General features: G+C 36.9%; 1 protein-coding gene across 2 annotated transcripts in view; it reads left to right on the plus strand.

The window, feature by feature from the left end:
• GXYLT1 (glucoside xylosyltransferase 1) overlaps nt 1–23,224 on the plus strand; it is a 30,068-nt gene extending 6,844 nt beyond the window's left edge. The window contains exons 2-8 of one of the 2 annotated variants that reach the window (XM_063309414.1): nt 5,423–5,515; nt 9,360–9,534; nt 11,943–12,068; nt 14,970–15,221; nt 16,676–16,799; nt 17,658–17,830; nt 21,979–23,224. In XM_063309414.1, the coding sequence (XP_063165484.1) occupies nt 5,423–5,515; nt 9,360–9,534; nt 11,943–12,068; nt 14,970–15,221; nt 16,676–16,799; nt 17,658–17,830; nt 21,979–22,140 (1,105 nt within the window). In that variant the 3' untranslated portion in view covers nt 22,141–23,224. The remainder of the gene's footprint in view (nt 1–5,422; nt 5,516–9,359; nt 9,535–11,942; nt 12,069–14,969; nt 15,222–16,675; nt 16,800–17,657; nt 17,831–21,978) is intronic. The other variant, XM_063309415.1, reaches the window with a different exon arrangement.
• The last annotated feature ends 234 nt before the right edge of the window (nt 23,225–23,458 follow it).

A 23,458-nucleotide genomic window follows, 5' to 3' on the forward strand; every position in this document is an offset into this window, starting at 1 on the left:
ATGACTCCCAGATGTATTAGATCAGGGTTCCTCAACCTTGGCAATTCCTACGCTGGGCGGACTTCAACTCCCAGAATTTGCTGGCTGGGGAATTCTGGGAATTGAAGTCCGCACAGCTTAGAGTTGCCAAGGTTGAGGAACCCTGTATTAGACTATAAACATAGCCATGGACAGAATATAGATGTCTATGGAGAGAGGAAGGTCAAGGGGTATGACTAAATCAGTACAAACCCTACCTTTTATACATGGGCATGCTGTTGTATGTATGTACAAAAGAATGGCGCTTATAGTATGATGTAATTTTCATCATTTGGAGAATTTCATGACATGCTTTCTGTTAATAATACTAGTACACTTCTGCTTCCTTTTCCCCACCTCTGTGGCTGTGGCATATGAAGAGTGTGTGTGTGCCTTCGAGTCATTACTGGCAACTGCCTGGACTTGTCCCTGCAGTTTTATTTGGCAAAATTTTGAAAATGGTCTGCCATTGCTTGTGTCCTAGGGCTAAGAGAGAGTGACTGGCCTAAGGTCACCCAGCTGGCTTTGTGCCTAAGGTGGGACTGCAACTCATGGTCTCCCAGATTCTCGCCCAGTGCCTTAACCACTACACCAAATTGGCTCTCCTGGCTTATGAAGAGGGCAGGGAAATGACATTTTGTATGGGATTCACTCAGAAAAACAAGATAGTATTTTGGTATTATTAGTTCTATTTCTTATTTGTTGCAGTGGTGCTGGAGGAAAATGGAATAGGTTGGTGAAGTTTTCCTTAAATACTTGGAAAGCAGCACAGTTTGGGCAAATGATAAGGTTTCTGTAAATGTAGGAGTTCGATCTTATCATCAACTGCTCTGAATTCAGGATATGGAAGACTTGGTTTCTCTAGTTTTTACAGATTAGTTCCATATGATATTGACAAGGAATTCAGGTGAATAAATGCAGTTTATCAGCTAGTTGACAGACAGGCAAACCCAGTGCTTGCTAATGACACTGAACAAAGTTTCAGTGGCAGGCTATTAAACTTCACAGAAGTCTAGAATGTTCAACTATAATTGAACAATTTGCACCCTGCCTCTGGCTCCTGTGGCATCATATTTGCAGACCCAGAGTGGAAAGGCATAAAATTTTGAATCCTTTTTGAAGTTCTTTTCGAGTTGGGGAGGCTCTGAGTGCCCCTGAGGCTACCATAGCATTTTTGCTATGATGTGAACTGCTGGAAAAAACCCACTTGTAACACAAAATGGGAAATTCCAGATTTGTAAATAGTTTTCTCTTTATTTATTTGAAAGATGATTCACATGTTCAGTTAAATGATTAATAAGAAGTTCTGTCTCATTTAGTTATAGTTTAGTTTTGTCCCAGCTGGAGTTTAGGATAAATATTTAAAATCAGATTTCAAACCTCATACTACAGGTGAAGCATAATGTTACTGAGGCTGATGACAGTGAAGCAGAACATTGTACCATAATTACAGTTTGGGAAAGAGAAGGGAGATTTTTGTGAAAGGGTAGAGAGCTGAGAAAGAGCCCATATCTTGATTACTTTTGTTAAGAAACCCACAGAGTTATTTTTATGCTGGCTGTGGCAGCTGTGTAGGTGAACTGTGTTGCTCTTTGCGATGTTGGATACTTAGTGAATGTTTGTTATAAAAAGGTCAAATTTAAAAACATATATGTATACCTATAAAGAATCCAACTGCTGCTTCAGACCTGAAAATATGGAAAGTAGGAAGGGATTTATTGAAGACTTATTTTTTCCAGCCATTAATTCGTTCATGCTTTTCCCTCATTGCATTTTGGAAATTAAAATGCACAGTACTCTAAAGTGACTTCATATTTTAAGATCGTTGATTGCTTAAATGTAAGATAAGATTTGATGTTGAATTTGTTTGCTTAAATATAATAATGCTCTTCAGATCTTTAGCTACTTCTTATTGCTAGATGAAAGCCATAATGCAGTGTGATAATTGCTGTTCCAGTTTGTTGAGCAGGAAGGAGTCAATCTGTTTTTTGTTTTTTTAATCCGTTCAGTCTGATTCTTGGAAACTGCCTGGACAAGTTCCTGCAGTTTTCTTGGCAAGGTTTTTCAGAAGTGGTTTGCCATCGCCTGCTTCCTAGGGCTGAAAGAAAGTGACTGGCCCAAGGTCACCCAGCTGGCTTTGTGCCTAAGGTGGGACTAGAACTCGTGTTCTGCTGGTTTCTATCCTGATGCCTTAACCACTGCACCAAACTGGCTCTCAAACTGGAACAGAGCTGTTGCAGTTGGTTTAGCAGAAAGGAGTCAATCTATTACAGAAACAATGTGAAAGTAGGAAATTTGCCTAAGGTCATTCTGACTCCACCTACTGTACTACTGTATACAGAACCCTGAAAACCTATTCCTGCCCCAATGTTGCCTTTCCAGTTGTCTGTAGTAATTCTTAGTACTTGTTTGAGCTTTATAATTAAAATGGGATGAAATTTTAGTTCTGAATAGCAAAGCTATTATTTTTAAACTTCATATCTTGATTTTATGAATTGTTTTATAGATATGATAGCCTAATGGTTCTCAACCTCAGCAACTTTAAGCTGTGTGGACTTCAACTCCCAAAATTCCCCAGCCAGCATACTGAAGTTGAGAAACACTGTGATAGCCCATAAATTTGGAAATGACGAAGGGCAGCTTGTCTCCAGTCCAAGTGTTGCAGCAGATGTTTTTATTAAAGGGAGTATCAGTTTAATATACACTAATTGCCTTATGGCAGGCATACCTTTCTTTGATTAAAGGGTTCCTATGGGCAAATGAAGCTTGGTGTCTCCACATGAGTATAACTATATAGTGGAACAAAAACTTCCTTTTAAATTTCTCAGCACTATTTCTTGTGGAGCATGCAATTCTGGCATTAACTATTTAGTGGAAGCACAGCTGTTTTGCATCACAGAAATTGTCATGTAAGATAAACTATATGCAGCTGCTTTCTGCTTACATAGGGATGAATTTTAAAATTCTTCCTGTGAAATACTAACTCTGAGAATTTAAATTACATTTTTAGTGCCTGTGTTCCTACTGGCAATTTTCTATAAACTGCAGCTTCACACTGTGTCTGGTCTATTGCAACTGCATTTCTAAATATTTAAAATGCATTTCAGAAGTGAATGTAGTAACCAGCTGTAAAAAGCCTATATTTTCCTGATTGATTACATTACTAAGGATCAGCTGTAAAAAGCCTATATTTTCTGATTGATTACATTACTAAGGATCAGCTTCACTGAGGTTAATGCATATTACCAATTCCTATTGAACTTAGTTTTTTTTATGTCTGCATATTCCATGTGACTCACTCTTAGAATACTTTTAAAATATTTTATTAGTAGCATATTATTACTGCCCAGAGTCCCTCTTTTGGGACTCTGGGCAGTAATAATATATTCAACAAAATTTGAATAATAAAATAAATAAAAAATTATGTATTTTTGTATGAAAAACACTAAAAAACTAAGTCTGTTGATCATAAGAAAAATAAAACATACTGAGGCAATATTGTTTCATCATTTTGAATTATCCTATCAAATTTATGTAGCATAATTATCATGCACACAATTTGTTAACCAAGAATTTACTGCATTTAGTATGGATTATATATAAATATGTTTGTTCCAAAGTAGTATTTCAGTCAGTTGTGCATGTTATCCTCCATAATAATAGCCATTTCCACTTACCCTTGCATCAGTTTCCTGGTGGTCCTCTCCCTCACCCCTTTCCCAGTAGTCAGCATTTTAACTCTACTTGAGTATTTTATTTTGTATTTTCTGAAATACGTATTTGTATTTTTGTAAAAACTTGGTGTTTTTACAAAAAATGTTTCCTAAATATGTCAGCATTCTATTTGTTTATATAGCACTTTGTATGCTCTGAATTTTGAAGAATTTTGCTGACAATAAAAGAATATTTGGAAGAATATTATACTGATAATAAAGTATCAGTATAAGTAAGCAATCTGTATATAAACTATCCTGTTTCATACAATATAATAAAGCACAATCTATAAAAAATCAAGCTGTGATTCCTCCCATCCACCATAAATCACCAAATGCTTATCCCTATATGCTTTTACATGCATGATGTTCCACAGCATGGGGAAGATGTCAAAAACCTTGGATTCTGAGACCCATCACTTGACTTCACATAGATTGGGGACCCTCAGCTTCTCCTCTCAGGAAGAATGCACTAAATGGAAAGTACCTACAGGTACAAAGGCACTGAAAAAAGTGACTTGCAACCGGTCCTTGCCCTTACAGCCATTGCAGCATCCCTGTAGTCAAATGATCCAAATTCGGGTACTTGGCACCGTTGCAGTGTCCTGGGGTCACATAATCGCCATTTGCAACCTTCCCAGCTAGCTTCCGACGAGCAAAATCAATGGGGAACCTCATGATTCACTTAACGATCACATGATTCACTTAATGGCCACAGTGATGTGCTTCACCACCACCAAAACAAAAAGTCTTAAAATCAGGTTCAGTCACATGATGCTTTGTTTAACGACCATACCACTTAATGGCAAATTTTCCAGTCCCTATTGTGGTGGTAAATCAAGGACTGCCTATACTCAGTACTTCAAACTTAAGTGTAAAAGTGCTGTTATGGCTACATAATAATTAAATCTCACTTTTAAAATTCAAATATACATTAATATAGCATAGGGAAATAGATCCAAAAAATATGCTGCTTAGAAATATGTTTAGCTTTTTGCTTAGCAACTTGCAACTTACTGTCTCTATGAAATGCAATGTAATACATATATCTTAAAATACAATTTTTTAAAAAGTAGATGTTAGCCAAAATGATACTAGCTTTATAGTTGTGCAAATAGAATATTGAAAGGGAGTAAATTATTCACAAGTGATAAATAGAAATTATTCAAAAAATATGTAGAATGTGATTGAACTAATTGTATTGTAAGATACTGTCAATAGCACTAAAACATAAATCCACATTCATTGCGGTCTCCTTTAAAAGTTAAGATTTTTTTTCACTCATTTGTGTATGTCACTGACATTTATTTATAGATAGCATCTGCTCTATGCAAATATATTTAATATAAAAAACAAGTTTAATAGTAAGAAATGGTAAATGTAATTAAATCCAAATGTCAGATATTAAGGAATTGTGCATACTTATTTAATAAATACCATTTATTTTAATTCTTATTGGATTTGATATTATACTGATACTAGGCTTTTTAGTTAAACTTTTTAGTCCTATTAGATTTGTCTTAATATGGTACAGTGAATGCTCTATAACTTAGGAAGTTCTGTCTTCAAATAGTGAAGTAGATCATTTAATAATAAGGGTTTTTTTTAATGAGCAAGTAAAATATTCCACTGCAATCTCTAATGATAATAAATAATATTCATACAGGATTGTTTCTGTCTTACCCTGTTAGGTGTAAGAATATTTCTGTATCTTACTGGAATTCCTATTGGATGCTGCCCTCTGATGTTTGTGGAAAGAACTGCTTTTGGGAAGCTGCCCATAGGTAGGCTTTGACAGAGTCTTAATTGCTCAATTAGCTAATTTTAGACATGCTAATAAGTCTAAAAATGCTGAAGCAATTACCAAATGTTTTGGCTTTTTTTCTGTCACATTACACTTAATAGACTTTCAGGTTATTTTGATTTAATATATTTTAAAAAGTTTTCCATTTTTCAATTATGCATTTCTTTAAATAATACAGCAATTACAACCTAACCAGCCTAGGAAAGTGTCCCAAACTGGGGTGAGAGGGAGGAGTTTTTCTATATATATATATATATACAAAGTTACTAAACAAGATTGTACCATACAGCAATAAAGTCTGTAATATATGTTGTAATTATGTGATTTTATTTTTTTAATTGAAAGTTTGCCATTGGCTTTAGTCAAAATTTGAGATGATGAAATGATAGAATTTGAGATGAGGAAAAATAGAATCCTTTATTTTTCTTCCTATTGGTAGGAGGTCAACAGAAAGGCAAATATTAGCCATAGAAGGACAGCCCTTTTCTCTCTTTTCCCTAGCAGTACTTTACACATGTATCTAGATTTCTGCTCTCTTTTCATCTACAGCTTCTAAATCTAAATTGCAAAAAACTGACTTTGCTTTCATTTTGTGTTTAACTGGATTTTTGCAATCCAGATCTGAGACTCCTAGGTATTACATGTTCCTTGTCTGCCTATGGAAAAACTCCCAGCAGCTTCTAATAGGCTCTTATTGAATTACGATTGGGATAAGAAAATAAATAGTAGGTATTTCTCCATTTTATCCCCAAGTGAGAAAGGACATTTGTCTGGGCTGGTAATAAAGGCAAATAGAGATTTGGTTAATAAGGTGGTAACTGTGAATTTTCTTCCCTCAATTTTGAAAAAAAGAATCATGCAACATGCCATGTAGTTTGGCTTTGAAGCTGTAATTCTGTACATGCTTACATAGAAACAAGCTTATTAAAAGAAAGTGAGGTGTACCGGTAGGTAAGTATACAAAGAATTTAGCTATAAATGTCAAGAATTTGTTTGAAATAGACAAAATTCAGAACTGTATTTTTCTAGAGAATGTAGCTACTTTTGGTTAGTGGAATATTTTTTTTTTTTCACTCAATCATGTCTGATTCTCAGAGACTACCTGGACAAATCCCTGCAGTTTTCTCAGCAAGATTTTTCAGAAGTGGTTTGCCATTGCCTGCTTCCTACGGCTGAGAGAAAGTGTCACCTAAGATCACCCAGCTGGCTTTGTGCTAAGGTGGGACTAGAACTCACAGTCTCCTGGTTTCTAGCCTGCCTTAACCACTACACCAAACTGGCTCTTAAGTGGAATAATAAAGATTCATAATTTTCAGAAATATTGCAGTGGCATTAAAATTACTCTGGCTCATTGTGATGTTTCCTTATTTTAGGGCTATGATGACTATTCAGTATTCAGATTTATGGGCCCACTTTCGACTTACTAATGATTTAGCACAATAGGGCTGCTGGTTAATCATATGACATTGGGTGCTTAATAGTGGAACTATGATTTAGTTATGTCACGCATCTTTTATTCTCTTCCTTGCTCTAGTGCAGTCATGAGGAATAGATCTGGGCAGCTAACAATAGTTAAAACAGCATTAAAAAAAAGCAAAACAGAGAAACAACAACACACGTATGATCTGCAGTAGGGCTAAAAACAAATTCACCAATAACAAATCAACATGACCACTGCACACAGGCTCAACCACACCTGCAGATCCCCAGACCTGGTGAACCATGTCTTTGAGGCATTGCAAAACGATGACAGGATGGTAGCCAATCTAATCTCTATGGAAATAATATTCCAAAGTGTGGGCGCCACAACAGAAAAGCCTCTTTTCCTGGGCCCCACCAAATGGCACTTCTTAATAGACTGGACCCAGAGAATCCCTCTTCTGCCTGACCTAATCGGATGGGTAGACACAATTGGGAAGAGGCAGTCCCTCATACACATGGCCCTATGCCATGAAGGGCTTTATAGGTTACAACCAGCACCAGAAGCATACCGGCAGCCATTGCAGCTCACAGAGCAAAGGTGTAATATACACTGATTGAGGAGTGCACGTAACTGCCTGTGCTGCTGCATTATGTACCAGCTATAGCTTCTAGATGCTGTTCAAGGGCAGCCCCGTGTAAAGTGCATTGCAGTAGTCCATTTGAGAGGTGACCAAGGCATGAGTGGCCACGAGCTGGCCTCAAGGTCTAGGAAGGGGCACAACTGGTGCAAAACACAAGTTTTGCAAAGCCCCTCCCCCAACAATGGCTGCCACCTATTCCTTGAACAGGAATTCTGACTCCAGGAGGACACCCAAATTGTGCACTATTTCTGCTTGGGGTAGTGTGGCCCCAACCAGAACTAATGATGAAAAATCCTTGGGAGCAGCAGGTGGCTGTAATACCCAAAGCCACTCAGTGTTGCTACGGTTGATTTGAAGCCTGTTGTTTCCCATCCATACTCCCACAGCCTCCAGACACCAAGACAGAATCTCCACTTGGGCAGCCAGGGGTGGAGATGTGAAGCTGGGTATCATCAGCATACTGATGACACCTCACCCCATGCTGACAGCTGCTCACCCAGCAGCTTTATGTAGATGTTAAACAGGAGTGGGAAGATACTTAACGTATTGTAGGATAACTTACTTAATGTAATATTTAATGTAATGTTTAATAGAATATTTGATGTAATGGAATATTTAATGTAGGACAGCTTAGGAAAATTGAATTAATGAACCTCTTAAAGATACTCATTTATCACTGTTTTTTACATAGTTGTACTGTATTGTAAGGAACTATTTGAGTTCATGTGAAAAATGCTTTTTATAGATGTTGCTGTAATATTTATGGCAACCCATTGATAAAATTTCCTTCAATATATAGGAATATTGCAAGCCAGAAATGTTCCTTTTTTAAAACAAAAGATTTTGCTGTACTTCAGATGTTTTACCTATTTAAGGGATAACCAAAAACACTCAAATATTAGTTAAAACCATATATATATAAGATTTGTTCTAGCTACTGGGATTTCTTGTTTGTCCTATTATATCTATCTGTCCATCCATCCATCCATTAAATCCAGGATTCTCTTGTAGCATTCACATATTAGTGAAATTCTGGTACTGGAATCTTTCAACTGATTATGTATTTCATCTAATTATATCTAATTATATATTTACTATTTACATCTTAAGGTTATCAGTTTATTGTCTGAAACTTACCACATTTAGATTTTTATTGGAATTTATTTTGATATTATTACAGAAGTTTCATGTATCTACAGTGTGAACCTTGACAAATTTCTTCTGCCCATTAGTCATATTTTCATTGAATTTACTTTTGGTTCCTGGTTTATTTCCCTTACAATAGTGCATTTATTTTAGGAGCAAGAAATGAGATCGTTATGTATAGGCTGTAAAGTACATAGTAATAAAAGCTACTGAGGTATAATGCAATAGAGAATAAAATTTGTTGTAAGATGCAAAGTTACATGGGCTGCATTCTTAACCAAATGTGTTTATTAAAAGGGAATGTACTTTGAGAAAAATGAGATGCTTTTTTAAAATAAAATTCCATGAGCAGATAAGTTAGGAAAATATGTTTATATAGTGCATTTAGAATTAAAATTACAGAAAAGTGGTTTAAAAACTTGGTCTGATAACAGTTGGGAAATCTACCCTTGTCATTCTCTTGGTAGCCATAACTAGTTTTTCTCAAATTGTAATAAGGTTAAGTAACATTAATTACTAACTTGAACAAAGAATATTTCATTTCAAATGCAATATAGAATGTTTACATTTAGTATTGTCTCTGTGGAAACAATCTACTTGTATTTTTTGCATCAGATATGATTTCCCAAAACCTCAGCCTTCTGAGATGATGCACTTGGCAGTGGTAGCCTGTGGTGAAAGATTGGAGGAAACCATTACTATGTTGAGATCAGCCATTATTTTCAGCATCAGATGTCTTCAGTTTCATATTTTTGCTGAAGAGTCATTACACAGTGACTTCAGAGAAATAGTAAGTATTCAGAAAAGAATGTATTCTTGGATTAAGGTAATTTTGTTGTCTTTTTCCACTAACCATAAGGCTGCTTGATTTCAGTATCTGAATCTGCCTAGATCTGAATTCAGTGAAGATTTTTTTTTACCTTTGTAATTGGGAAACAGTATGTTTTCATGAGCAGAAAGCATGTAACTTGGGTATACTGGCAAATTATATGCTTTTGTTATATGAACCCCTGCTGCCTTCTCAGTCATAAGTGGATCTACACTACAGTATTCAGCAATTGTATAGCAATCTTCAGCTCTTTGAACTCTAAAGTTGAAAAGAAAATTAGTAATAATTTGTTTATTGAAGAGCTAATTACATAGCTGTCTGTTCAATCATTTCCTGACAAAGCATGTCTTCATTTTTTCAATCCATTTCTGAGCTGAATAAAATTGCTCAGGAGTGCTGTTTCGCTCTGCAGTCAGCAAAAACTAATAGCCATGACCAGTGAAATCAAGCATTCCCTTTCCATTCCAGAACCCTCTATAGCAGCTTTTTCAACTGGGGTTCTGTGAGAGGTCCTGAGCAGCTCCTTGAGAGAGCATGATTGGAAAAAAATGTTGTTTGAACTTTGCACACCACGCAATGTTAGCACTTGCAGTAGTGGGAATTTTTATGCCCTGCGACTCAGTTACAAGCTTGCTGCTTTGCTGTTGTGATAAGCATTGTAAAATCTGGGTAGGTGTAGGTTAGAAGTGAATTATATTGTGATTTGGGGGATGGGAGGTTATGCAGCAGTTCCCTGAGACCTGAATATTGAAATAATGGTTTTTCCAGAATAAAAAGATTGAGAAAGTCTGTTCTATAGCATTAGCCTTAGAGCTAGTGAGGGGAGTAAGAATCGTCCACCAAAGCAATTCAGAATGTATATGCACCTGCACACTTGTTTGTGTTTCTTTTCTTCTAAGTGTTAGACCTGTGCAGATCTCATCAATGCCATGAAGCAGTGTTAGAGAAGCAGCACCTTCTTCAAGACTTAGTAAGGCTCCTTTGTGGTCCTCCTGAGAAGTGAAGGATCTAGGAAAGTCTGAACTGATGGAAGAGTCTTCTGTGGTCAACTTTTGAGCATAGGTGTCTGCATATAGAAATTTGTCTGGCTATCCAGTATCTACAAAATGTTCTTAGCATATTTTAACACTCGTACTGTGATAGAAGTATAGTCATATAAGAAGCATGTAGCTTCTTAAATTGTCACTGCAGTGTTTTTAACTGTGAATACAGGCAACACGGTATGAGTGTTATGGTCTTGTCTTGTATAAGGTATATGCTGTCATGAGTGAGGATGGCGAGCAGGGGGCTCCCATCCAGGCTGTAAAGCGCATGCGTAGTACTGAGGAATTAGGTGGCCATTCAAAGAGACACAGATCAGGCCCGCCTTAGTCTTTGGGGTTTATATGTCTGGGTTTTCCCACGCTTCTTCAGTTTGTTAGGATTCTCTGTTATGTAGCAGTAATAAAACACTAGAGACCTATTCCTTGTCTCAGCGTGGTTCCTGGCTGTTAGGACATATACTGTATATAAACCAACTTGTTAGTTTTATATAAACTGAGAGCCTGTTTGGTGTAGTGGTTAAGCTCCTGGCCTAGAAACCAGGAGACTGTAACTTCTAGGACTCCCTTAGGTATGAAAGCCAGCTGGGTGTCTTTGGGGAAAATTGGAAGTTGGGAGTATTAGGTATGTTCGCCACCTGGAGTTATATAACTATATTTGTATCTGTATCTATATCTGTATCTAATGATTTCTTCCTCTTAGGCTGGAGATGGTTACCACATGAATTGCATTTGTTTCAATTCTCCTCTGATACAGTCTGAATTTGTCAACATTAGTATCCTGCTGTACCATGGGATAATTATTATTATTATTATGGCCTTAAGTATACACATGCTAGCTGTCTTGTGTGAAATTGAAAAACAGGCAAGGTCCTTTTCATAGAAAATGTATTTGTGATGAATTGTGAGTTTGGGTATTTGGTGTTACAATTTGCAGAAAGAGTTTTTTTAAACTAACATTGTTTTCCAAAACACAAGTTATTTGTATTTTTAAGATACATTTTAGGTTGTCTTGTTTTATGTACTCTCTGCGTATGATCTGTGTTTTTCATGAATTGCAAGTGATGACTGATCCAAGATACTGTCACCCTGTTAGCAAAATATAATGAGTGCTGTATTCTTTAGAAAGGTGGCATATAAATCCAGTAAAAATCCAGAATAAATTGACAGTATTACCTATTCCTTTCACAAATATTCATTTAATTTTATAGGATTGAAAACATGCTTACTGTTTAATAACCAAAATGAGAAGTAGAGTAGATAGAACTTTGTTCATCTTGCTTTTATACTTTTGATACAAAAATACTAAAATGTGTTATTTTTTTTCAGCTTGATAATTTGGCACATAATGAAAAATTTAATTATACTCTATATCCCATCTCATTTCCAACTGAGAATGCAGCAGAATGGAAGAAACTGTTCAAGCCCTGTGCTTCTCAAAGACTTTTCCTACCTGTAAGTAGAAATGATCATTGTTATGACAAATTAATAATTCTTTTGAAAAGCTTATCTAGACATAGGTAAAACAAATAAATGTGATAATTTTATTAAATTTATATATCCTTCTAGAGATAGAAATTTGAGTTGTTTGGTAAGCTGTTGCTGTTTGAGTAAGCATAAAATGTTACCTTTTCAATTACTCCTTTAAGAACATATGGCAATGTAATAATGTGCAGGACTAGTTCTGCCCTTTCAAAAGTTAGCAATACTACCACGTTGAAGCATAATCACGTTGAATATGAAGAGATGGGTCATTACTTGTAGTTTGAGATTCTTGTTCCAGTATTATGTTATGTTCCAGCTACTTCAGACTAAAGTTGATTGTGCTTTAGCCTGGAAATATTACTGGAATTCTGATGGGCAGACTTAGCACCATACCTCCTTGCAATTTCCTCTCTCATGAATAAATTAATGAAAAAGTTATGGGTTCTAATAACCCAAGGAGAAACAGCTTCACCCACCAACCCAACAGAAGTTTGAAGACACTTCTATGTATTCAGGACATTTGCCAATGTACAGAATCACCAGCACACAGCTTTTGTTGACTGGATGTAACATCATAGAGTTGGGAAGAGCAATTTAGATTTTGAGTCCGATCCTTTGTTCAGTACAGGAATCCAAGTTAAAGTATTCTGAACAGATACTTTGCATTCTGTACCTAAACACATCCCGTGAAGAGAAACTTACCATTTCTCTTGATAATTAGCTTCACTGTCAGACTTCTCTTAATGTTAGGAAGTTTTTTTCTAACATTCAGTTGGAACATGTCTTCCTGTAACTTAAATCTTTTTTTTTTCCTGTATCATGAGCTTTCTCTCAAACAGTAGTGAACAGGTCTTGCCCAGTTTTCTATGTGACATCCTTCCAAATGTTAGAAGATTGCTATCATATCTCCCCTAGGTTTTTCTTTTTGAGGCTAAATATTCTGAGTTTCTTTAATCTTAGACTTTCTAATTGTCATACATCCAACCCACACTTAACTAGGTCACTAATCAGAAAACTATGGGATCTCTATCAAATGTTTTGCTAGTAACAACAGCACTGCCACAATCTACCAAGGAGGTTACCAAGTTAAAAAAAGGGGTGGATGGGGGACAGTCTGATATGACTTATTGACAAATCTTTGCTGACTTCTAGCAATTACTGCATTGTTTCCAAGGTGCTTACTGATCAGGCTCTTTACTTTGATAATGCCTGGGTGTATTGTATATCTCATCCTTTGGGTGTATAGGTGATGCAGTTGAGGTGCTATTGCACTGCTTAGAGGCTGTAAGGGGCTGTTTGGGAAAGAATAAACACAGAGTGGCTGTGTGTTTTTGAAGTTATCTGACTGCAGGGATATTTGGTTCTGGATGGGGTTGTGATCCCTCTACTGAATGGGTTCATAATGTGGAGGTCCTCCCGAACTCACAGCTTCTGTTGAAACAGCAAGTGACAGCTGTGGTCAGGAAGACTTTTACAGTGTCATCTGATGCAGCAATTACCTTTTCTTGAGTGAAAGGTCCTTCTCATGGGCACTCATGCCTTAACCACTCCTGTTTGGACTATTACAGTGCACTCCATTTGAAAACAGTAAGCAATGAAAACCTGGTTGTTTTATCAAGCCTTGGAGGGAGAGATAAAATGAGAGAGATTTATCCTGTATAGGAATATAGAATTATTTGGGTTTTTATGGTTTCTTGACATAGGAATTTTTTAATATGTAAAGTTTATTTGTTTGGTTATTTCTTTGTTGTTTTAATCCTGTTTATTTATGATAGTATTGTAAGACACTCAAAGTTGGTTAATGAGTGGGATTTAAACCTAGTAAAATGGATAGATAGACAGACGTACTGTATAAATACAGTTTATAATTATTCTAGAATGTTCTCAGGTATCACTGTAGCACTGAGTGTTCTGTGTTTCTTACATCCTTTTCTTCCTATTTGAATGTAGGAGCAACCTTTGCCCCAGCACTTCAGCAATTCTCAGGATTTCTCAATTTTAATACATAAAAGTTCAGCTAGAAAATTGCAAATTCCTTTAGAACAATCTCATGCAATTCTTGTATATTCCCTGATCTCTATTTCTATCAGTCTGCCCCTTCATCCTGCTCTTCACAATTCATTAGTGGAATATATACCCTTTTGGGGAAGACTTAGACAAAATCAAAGCTGAATAGCTTTGCCTGTTCTTTGCTTAGCAGCTGATTTGTTTTCTTTTCCTTCTATCTTACCTGAAGAATTTATTATTCTTCGTATCCTTCATCAACTTCAGCTGCCTTAGTTCTCCTGACTCTATATGTAATGTTTTGGGCTTCTACTTGTATACACTATTCCTTGGAGACATTTCTCTTTTGCCATATCTTATCAACTCAGAATTCATGCCTAGGATTTTAATTTAATTTTTTTTTTAATTGAAACATTCAGGTAGACAAAGCTTTTTTTTTTTTTTTCCTAGCCTTATATTGAATGGAAAACAAAGATTAAGTGCCTTATTTAAGAGTGCCCATTTCTCTCTTTCCGGGAATTCTAATAGCTTCCAGAATTAAAAGCAGGAAAACAGAAACAAATAACACTTCAATTTTTTTTTAAAAAAAACTAAAATAAAGTCACATTCAGAAAATTGATTGCTAATGTATTTAAAACATCTAAATTTAGCCCATAGGGAATCATCTCATGGGTTATATTGTGCTTTTATTCTTTTATGTTTGACATTCAATTCATCAAAATAAAAAATAGATAATTTAAAGAATAGATGCTTAAATGGCTTCTTTTGGAGAGCAATAATTATAAATAAATATCTTCATAATAGTTCACTGAACAAAATGTCAGAGTTTGATGTTAATTTTGTTTCCAAAACTTTTTTCTTTTATAGTTAATCCTCAGTAATGTGGACTCTCTACTGTATGTTGACACAGACATCTTGTTCTTAAGACCTGTTGATGATATCTGGTCTTTCCTGAAAAAATTTAACTCTACTCAGATTGCTGCTATGGCACCAGAACATGAAGAACCTCGTATTGGGTGGTATAATCGCTTTGCTAGGCACCCATATTATGGAAAAACTGGAATAAATTCTGGAGTAATGTTAATGAACATGACCCGCATTAGAAGAAAATATTTCAAGGTTTGCATTTTGGTTCGTTTTACATTTTCAGTACTTAACACTATAAATTGAAATGGCATGTTTTCTAGTATTACTGTAGAATGGACTCTCACTAACCTCGTATAAAGCCCATAGACCATATTGTTTTCTTGTTTCCCAATGAATGCTTTTTTTCAATGAAATACTTTTTGTCATTTATTTTTCATTTTTCTAGTGCTTCTTCCTACAATGTATATTCATTTCTCATTGTTCTTTTACCATGAAACTTCCTGTTAAATAAACTGGCACAGTAGATATTTGTACAATGAGTATGGATGCCAGTCTAACCAGCAGGTGGTGCTATTAGACTATTGACTTAAAGCTTTTGAATGTCTATAAACACACTGTATTTGTTAAGAGTATAGGTTTATGTATAGTTTTAAGTCATTTGTTTAATTCTTATAATCTGTCCAAAATAACTCCTTACTAAGAATATTGTTCATAAGTGACAGACTCATAAAATGATTAATTCCAAATGTAAGAAAAGTAGCTCAGCTTGATGCAAACTCCAAATCTGAGTGTGGAAATGCAACATCTACTACCCTTTCCAAGTTTTATTTTTAATTTTAAAATGTTTGAATTAAACTCAGTGACTTGCATGTGCCTGCTAGCATGCCTTTGGGTTCCATGTGTCACTGGTGGTCTGAGAGGTTTCATTAAAGAAAGGAAAAGCAATAGGGAAAAGCCAGGTTTTAACCTTGCATTTGGAAATTGAACTGTCCTAGCCAGACAAACTACAGTAAGAAAATCCCCCTCCTCCCCAAAAAATGGTTTGTTCCTGTATGGTTGTTAGATTGTTTTGGAGGAAGAAGGCATTTGGAGGGAGGATTCCCAAGTTCTTAGGGAAAGATAGATTTATGTGAGGGAACAGAGTCTTTGGATATTTCTGCCTTGTGCTGTTCAGCCTTTAAAGGTCTTAATAGCACATTGCATTATACCTCAACATACAGTCAGGACCAGAAATATTGGAGCAAGGATAACTGTTTTGGCATTTGGCCTCTGTACACCACCACATTGAAGTTGAAAAGAAACATACCCAGATGGGAGCGAAGTCAGGACTTTCAGCTGTAATTCAAGGGGTTTGACAAAAGTGGGGCACTAACCATTCAGGAAGTTTTGCATATCCTTTCTTACTTATTTTTGGAAAGTTACTTTATATTGGCCCTTATGTATGCTTGTCTTAGTTGTAAAAGTTTGTAGTTTAATCTGGTGGAATCTGAACTGAAGGTTCTTTTGTTTTTTATTTTTTAAATAAATATTAACAATTAAAAAGAGCATTGCCTATCTGAACCAAAAAGACTTAGTACCGTTACATAATACTGCATAAAAATGAGACATTGTATGATAAAGACTAATTAAGCATATATTTTATCATAAAAAAATAGAATCTAGATCCTCTTAGTTATAATTCTGGTATTTTGGTTTTGATTTTGAAGAATGATATGACATCAGTACGATTACATTGGGAAGAAATTCTCATGCCACTGCTGAAAAAATACAAGTTGAATATAACATGGGGTGATCAGGATCTTTTGAACATTATGTTTTTTCATAATCCTGGTAAGCTGCTTTTTTAAAAAATGCAATTTTGATTGTGAATGTTAATATGCTGTTGCTATTTGTGTTATACAAATGGATTCTGTTTTATAGTGCTCAGGTGCTAATCATATAACCACCGTATCAGCTGGATTTTGATTGTCTACAAGGCCCATTTGTTAAAATTTTATAGACGTGTAACAGTGATCGGGTTACTACATTGTTGAAGGGTGAGGGGGGAACTACAACAGTAAAAAGTATAATTTCCAAATCATTAGAACAGAAGTTCTGTTCCACTTCAGCTTGGTTACTTTGTCTCGTTCAGACAGACAGACAAGTAAAAACAAGAGCAAGAAATAAGGTCAGGGGATTCTTTCTGTCTGTCTGTCAAATTTATATGGCCTCCAATCTCACAAGAAGTGATACTGGGCAGCGTACAGCAAAAAAGTATTTAAAAATTAGACACTTAAGTCCAGTAAAAAGAAAGAAAGGGGTCAGGGTGTGTTTTGCTTTGAGAGAAGATGAGTGAGACAGGGAAATTAGCTCTCTTCAAGTAGCACAGAAGAAAGCCATTAAGTTTTCTTTAATGTTCTATAGTACTAGACATAGAATAATGGTATTACGTTGGAGGAAGATATTTCAGTTGAATGTTAGGAAAAACTTCCTAATGGTAAGGGCACTTCAGCAGTTGAACCAGTTATTAAATGAGGTTGTAAGTTTCCTTTTGCTGTGTGTATTCAAGCAAAGTCTGGACCGCAATCTGTCAGGCATGCTTTAGTTTTGATTTCTGCATTGGGGAAGGTGGTTGGACTTGATTGCCTAGATCCTTCCGTAAACTGCCTAGAATCATTCTGTTGAGGGATTTTTTGTTGTTCTCTATAGAAAGCCTTTTCGTTTTTCCTTGCCAATGGAACTATCGGCCTGACCATTGTATTTATGGGAGCAATTGCAAAGAGGCAGAAAAGGAAGGAATATTCATCCTTCATGGAAATAGAGGAGTTTACCATGATGATAAGCAGCCAACATTTCGTGCTGTTTATGATGCAATTAAAAATGTAAGTAAATATTTAATCTGAACTTTAAAAATTTAAAATAATTCTTAGAACTCTAGTTCTGTTTTTAGGTCTCATTTTTGTTGATTCATATTTGTTTGTTTGTTTGTTTCATTTTATTTACATAGCTGCCCATCTCAGACCAGTGACTCTGGCGGCTTACAGTAATAACAACAGACAATAAAAATGATACAAAAAATGAAATATAAATATAAATACAGCCAGGAGATCTTAAAAACCATTGTTGTTAGCATAAGGATGCAGCAGGGCTCCTCGCACATTCAGAGCCCTGGACCCGGGCACAAAGCCAGGTCTTCAAGGCCGTCTGAAAAGCCAAAGGGGTCAGGGCCATCCTAATCTCAGGAGGAAGGATGTTCCAGAGTGCAGGCGCCACAGCAGAAAAGGCATGTCTCCTGTCCCTGCCAGCCGACATTCCTTGGCTGACGGTACCCAGAACATGCCCATCCTTCTGGACTGGACTGGACTGGACGGGTATAAAAAACTGGGAAAAGATGGTCCCTTAGGTAACCTGGTCCCAAGCCATGAAGGGCTTTAAAGCTGACAACCAGCACCTTGAATTGCACCTGAAAACACACCGGCAACCAATGCAGCTCCCGAAGCAGTGGTGTTACATGTGCTGAGTAGCTGACACTATTTATAACCCGGCCAGCTGCATTCTGTACCAGCTGAAGCTTCCGAATGCTCTTCCAGGGCAGCCTCATGTAGACCACGTTGCAGTAGTCCAAATGGGAGGTCACGAAGGCAAAGGCCCTCTTAGCCATGGCTGCCAGCTGCTCTTCCAGCAAGAGCCATGAGTCCAAGAGGACCCCCAAATTGTGCATTGGGTCCATCTGGGGCAGTGCCACCCCATCCAGGACCAAAGCTGGAAAAACCTTGGTACTGGGAGACCCAAACACCCAAAGCCACTCAGTCTTGCTTGGGTCGAGCCAAAGCCCGTTGTGCCCCATCCAGGCCCCTACAGCCTCCAGACACTGAGATGGGACATCCACGGCATCACTCAGACAGCCCGGGGAGGAGCAATAAAGCTGGGTAGGTACTAATGATACCTCACCTCAAACCATCGGATCACCTCACCCAGCGGCCTCATGTAGATGTTAAATAAGAGGGATGAGAGAACCGAGCCCTGGCACCCCACACAGTAGGGGCGGTGGACTGGACCTCTCCCTTCCTACCAACACTGACTGGAACCGACCCTGGAGAAAGGAGAAGAACCAGTGCAGCATAGTGCTGCCCACCCCCAACTCCCGAAGCTGGTCCAGAAGGATACCATGATCGATGGTATCAAAGGCCACCAAGAGGTTAAGAAGAGCAAGGATGGTTGCACTGCCCCCATCCCACTCCCACCAGAGGTTATCTAAGAGCGTGATCAATGCCGTCTCAGTCCCATATCCCGGCTTGAATCCTGAATGAAAGGAGTCTAGATAATCCGCTTCATCCAGAGCTCTTAGAAGCTGCCTTGCGACCACTTTCTCAACAACCTTCCCTAAAAAGGGGAGGTTGGAGACTGGAGGAAACTATCCAAATTAGTTGGGTCAAGTGATGGCCCCTTCAGGAGGGGGTGCACCACCGCCTCCTTAAGAGCTGGCGGAACCACCCCCTCCATCAAAGCGGAATTAACCACTGCCCAGACCCTAACCCTAACCAGCCAGGAGGGGCACGGATCTAACACAGAAGTGGCTGAACTAACAGGTACAAGAACCCTGTCTACTTTCTCAGGTTCAGTGGGCTTGAACTCCTCCCAGATAACCATGCAAGACTCAGACCTCGTAGCCCCCACTGGGCTTGCATCAGGGCTGAAATTCAATGCAGAGCAGATGCGGGCGACTTTACCCGCCAGATGCTCAGCATATTCCTCACAACAGCCCTGAAGGTGGATCCCTGAATTACTCCCTCCAAGAAGAGTCTGGGACCCAAAACAGCACCGCTGGGTGGCTATCTGCAGATGCAATAAGAGCGGAGAAATAACCGTGTTTCACCTCCCTTACCACCACAAGGTAGGCTCTAATAGTGGCTCTAGCTCATGTTAGATCATCTTCGCTCCCTGATTTCAGCCATCAGCACTCTAGGCATCTCTTAGCCCTTTTAACCTTCCTCAGCTCTTCCATATACCACAGGGAGCCACGGGAGCCATGGGCATGGAGTGGCCGCTCAGGCACAATCCAGTCCAAAGCCGTGGCCACTCCCTCGTTCCATGCAGCCACCAAGGCTCCAGTTGGACCATGCAGCAGACTTCTCAGAACAACCCCAAGCTCCCTCTGAAATCCAACTGGGTCCATCAGTCACCTGTGGTGGGCCAATCTAATAGGACCAGCGTCCCTGCAGAGGGGGTTGGTGCCAGAGAATTGGCAGCTCACCAGGAAGTGATCTGACCATGACAGGAGAGAAGCCAATACCTCCCCCAATTTCAGAATACCTGCTGCTGCTCTGACAGAAAAACCAGGTCAGGCAGCTTAATGAGGGAAACAAATCACACAGGCTTGATAAAAAGCAGCACCCACCGTGTCCAGAGGGGGAAAGAGCCCAAATCCACAGAAACTCCACCACCTCTTCATCCAACTTTCCAAACTACTAACCTGCTGCACCATACTAAACAAACCTCCCAATAAATATATTACCAGCAGTTATAAAACAAATAAATGCAAAGTGCATATTCCAGAATCTATGCTGAAATATTCAAGAATAAAATAAGCTTTGAAAGGAAGTAAGACTGAGTTATACTGAAGGGCAGAAACTACGTAGTTATTGATTTCATTGAGACATTGCAAATCTCAATAACATTAAGCTTTTTAATTTTAAACTTCACCAAGACCAGGTGAGGCACATTATTTTGGCTCAGGAGCACAATATTATACTCAAGAAACTCCATGCAATATGTTGCTTCTATAAATGCTTGTAATTAGTAGATCTGCACTGATGAACCAAAGTAACAATTTCTACTCAGAAATGTGATAATTCCTTGTTTCCTTTTTATTACTAAAATTATATGTGATGCTTTGATATTGAAAAGCTTAATTTCTATGTCATAGCTGTATAATTTAGTTATTTTATTTTGTGATATTTGTAATATATAGATTCCTGTTCAAGTCTTTCATGCTTGGCATAACTGTTCAGTTTGCCTGTTCTGCAAATAAGATTTCTAATAAACTATTTATCAGTCTTTCAGCATACTCACTGAAGAGCTATAAATGCAGCGATGTTGCTTATTTTAATGTTCATCCTATCTTGTATATAACCTTCAAAAATCAGTAGTATATTTTAATGGTGCTTTGTGGCATGTTGTCATATAGGTATAAAAATGAAAAAAAGTACTATTGGGGGTCTTAGAACACATTACACCAAAAGAAAATGTGATCTCATAAAAATACAATTTCTTAGTTCCTTTGAGTATTGCCAGAAAAATATTAAGAAAAGAAAACCTCTTGGCTTTATTTATGATCAGCTTTTGTTTATTCATAAAGCACAGAAAAGATGTAGATCAATTCCAGCAAAATTAATAAAATTATTTTATTTGTAATGTTGTGTTTGCATATTACTTCATTTATAACATATTAAACTAACCTGTAACTCAGGATTAATAGTCCTTTACTTCAGGTTTGCATTAAATACTTTGTGTGCTTGTTTATAACTCAGTTTAATGAAAGTGCTCCTTTAATGGTTCTATAGATTACTATTTTTATATATTTATTTCAATTCAATATATTATATATTAATATATTACTTGAATGTTTGGGGGAAAGTTATATATATTTCAGGCCAAGCTACATTATCAGAACAATGTGCTCACAAAAATTAATGGATTAATTTAAGTGCTGATATGATTTTTATGTATCTCTGTGTGAATATTTGTATTTTCTACAATATTTAGGCAAATGGATTTGATTTCATTTAAATTGACAGTGACTGGACATTGTGAATAGTTAGATGAGATTGCTGCCCTGCCTGATGAGGATTAAGTATATTAAAAATAGGGGCAAGTTTTTACTGGACCTAGTTTATTTTATTTAGAAATATATATTTATAAAATGTAATGTTTTGTGCAATAGCAGTTTAAGAACTACATCAGAAAACCTGGCATTGTTGTAATGGCATTAGTCTGACTTACTAATACAATGTCTCTAATACTTTTCCAGTATTCGTTTGATGAAGACCTTGTACATGCCTTGCTTCTACCTCTTGAACTGGAACTACAAAAGACACAACACACCTACTGTGGAAGAATATATAAAGTGTTCATAAAACAACTCACAAAAAGTGTAAGGGACCGTAGTAACAGAAGATCTAAGGAAAGGTGATCATTGCAGGCTCTGGTCTCCAGCCTTTTGTATTGAACAGGACCAGTGTAAGAGAATATTTGATGCCTGAAGGCTATTCCTACAGAATGGCTTGTTGCCCTAATAAGTTGTTATTTGAAGTCTGCATTATCTCCTATTGTGGACAAAATGAAGATAGTGATCATCTTAGGCATCTGCAAGTTGGAGATTGGGAACAGTGATGAAACATGGCTTGTGAAACCACATGTGTCTTACATACTTGCATCTGACTTTGGGGTGCAAGTACAAAAGGCTGGGGTTTGTGTAGTGATGTCACAGTGCATGTTTTGTCATTTTTGGGCAGTCATGGTTTTTATCACATTTTTATGGGTTCATTTTGAATTATTCTTTGCAGATTTTTTTTTACTTAGTTGGGATCTTTGAAGTTGAATTAGTATACATTACTGCAGTGAGTTAGGAGAGATACATTTTGTATTCAGGTTTAATCTTCATAATTCAGTTGCTTATAAACCTCAAAAGAGTCAGATAAATATGAAGGTGTTTATGTTTTAAGAATGGCAAAATATATTGTCATTCCTAATCTCAATTTTACTAAACTGTGAATGAAGGAATAATTAAGTCAGCACTATCTTCACTTTAAAAGTGTAAGAATACATTGTTTACAAAGCTCACAAGTTACTTTGTTTCAAAGAAATGTGATGTGAAAATTGACAATCTGTATGTGCCTTTGTTTTCATCTCTTATACTTAAAAGATTTGACAATCATGTTTTACATATATTTAGCTGTAAACTGCACGTGGTAAATAGAATGTTCACTCTACACAAGATTACTTATTGGAAATAAATTTAAGCTTTTCAGTACTTCAATTATATATCGCTATAAATAATTCATCAGTCTGATACTTTACAACTTTTTTGAATTGTAATTTTTCTCAATTCCAGTCAGTATGGCCGTACTGGAGAGCATCAGGTGCTAATAAATAATATAAAAAGGAACTTTATATGCAAAATAAAAAGCCTGGGATGGGCATGTTCAATAGATCTCCCTATACGTCCCACAATATTTAAATAATGGTCCATTAAATTAATGTGAATTGTTACATCATGAATGTGTTTTCAAATTTCCTGCAGTTCTGAACACACTTTGCTATGTATCATAGAGAACTATAAGCCTAAAGTATCTTAGGTGCAGAAAATGGCCTTGTCAGTATCCTCGTCAGGATACGGTGCAAAATGTGGCTTGATTTTTATTTTAACTGAGGTTGAATTTGATACAGATAACTCTCAATACAGTTCAGATGTTTGATTTAACTATTTAGAGAGGAAAATCACTGTAAAA

This window comes from Candoia aspera, chromosome 7 (assembly GCF_035149785.1).
Source record: "Candoia aspera isolate rCanAsp1 chromosome 7, rCanAsp1.hap2, whole genome shotgun sequence".
Classification (NCBI taxonomy): domain Eukaryota; kingdom Metazoa; phylum Chordata; class Lepidosauria; order Squamata; family Boidae; genus Candoia; species Candoia aspera.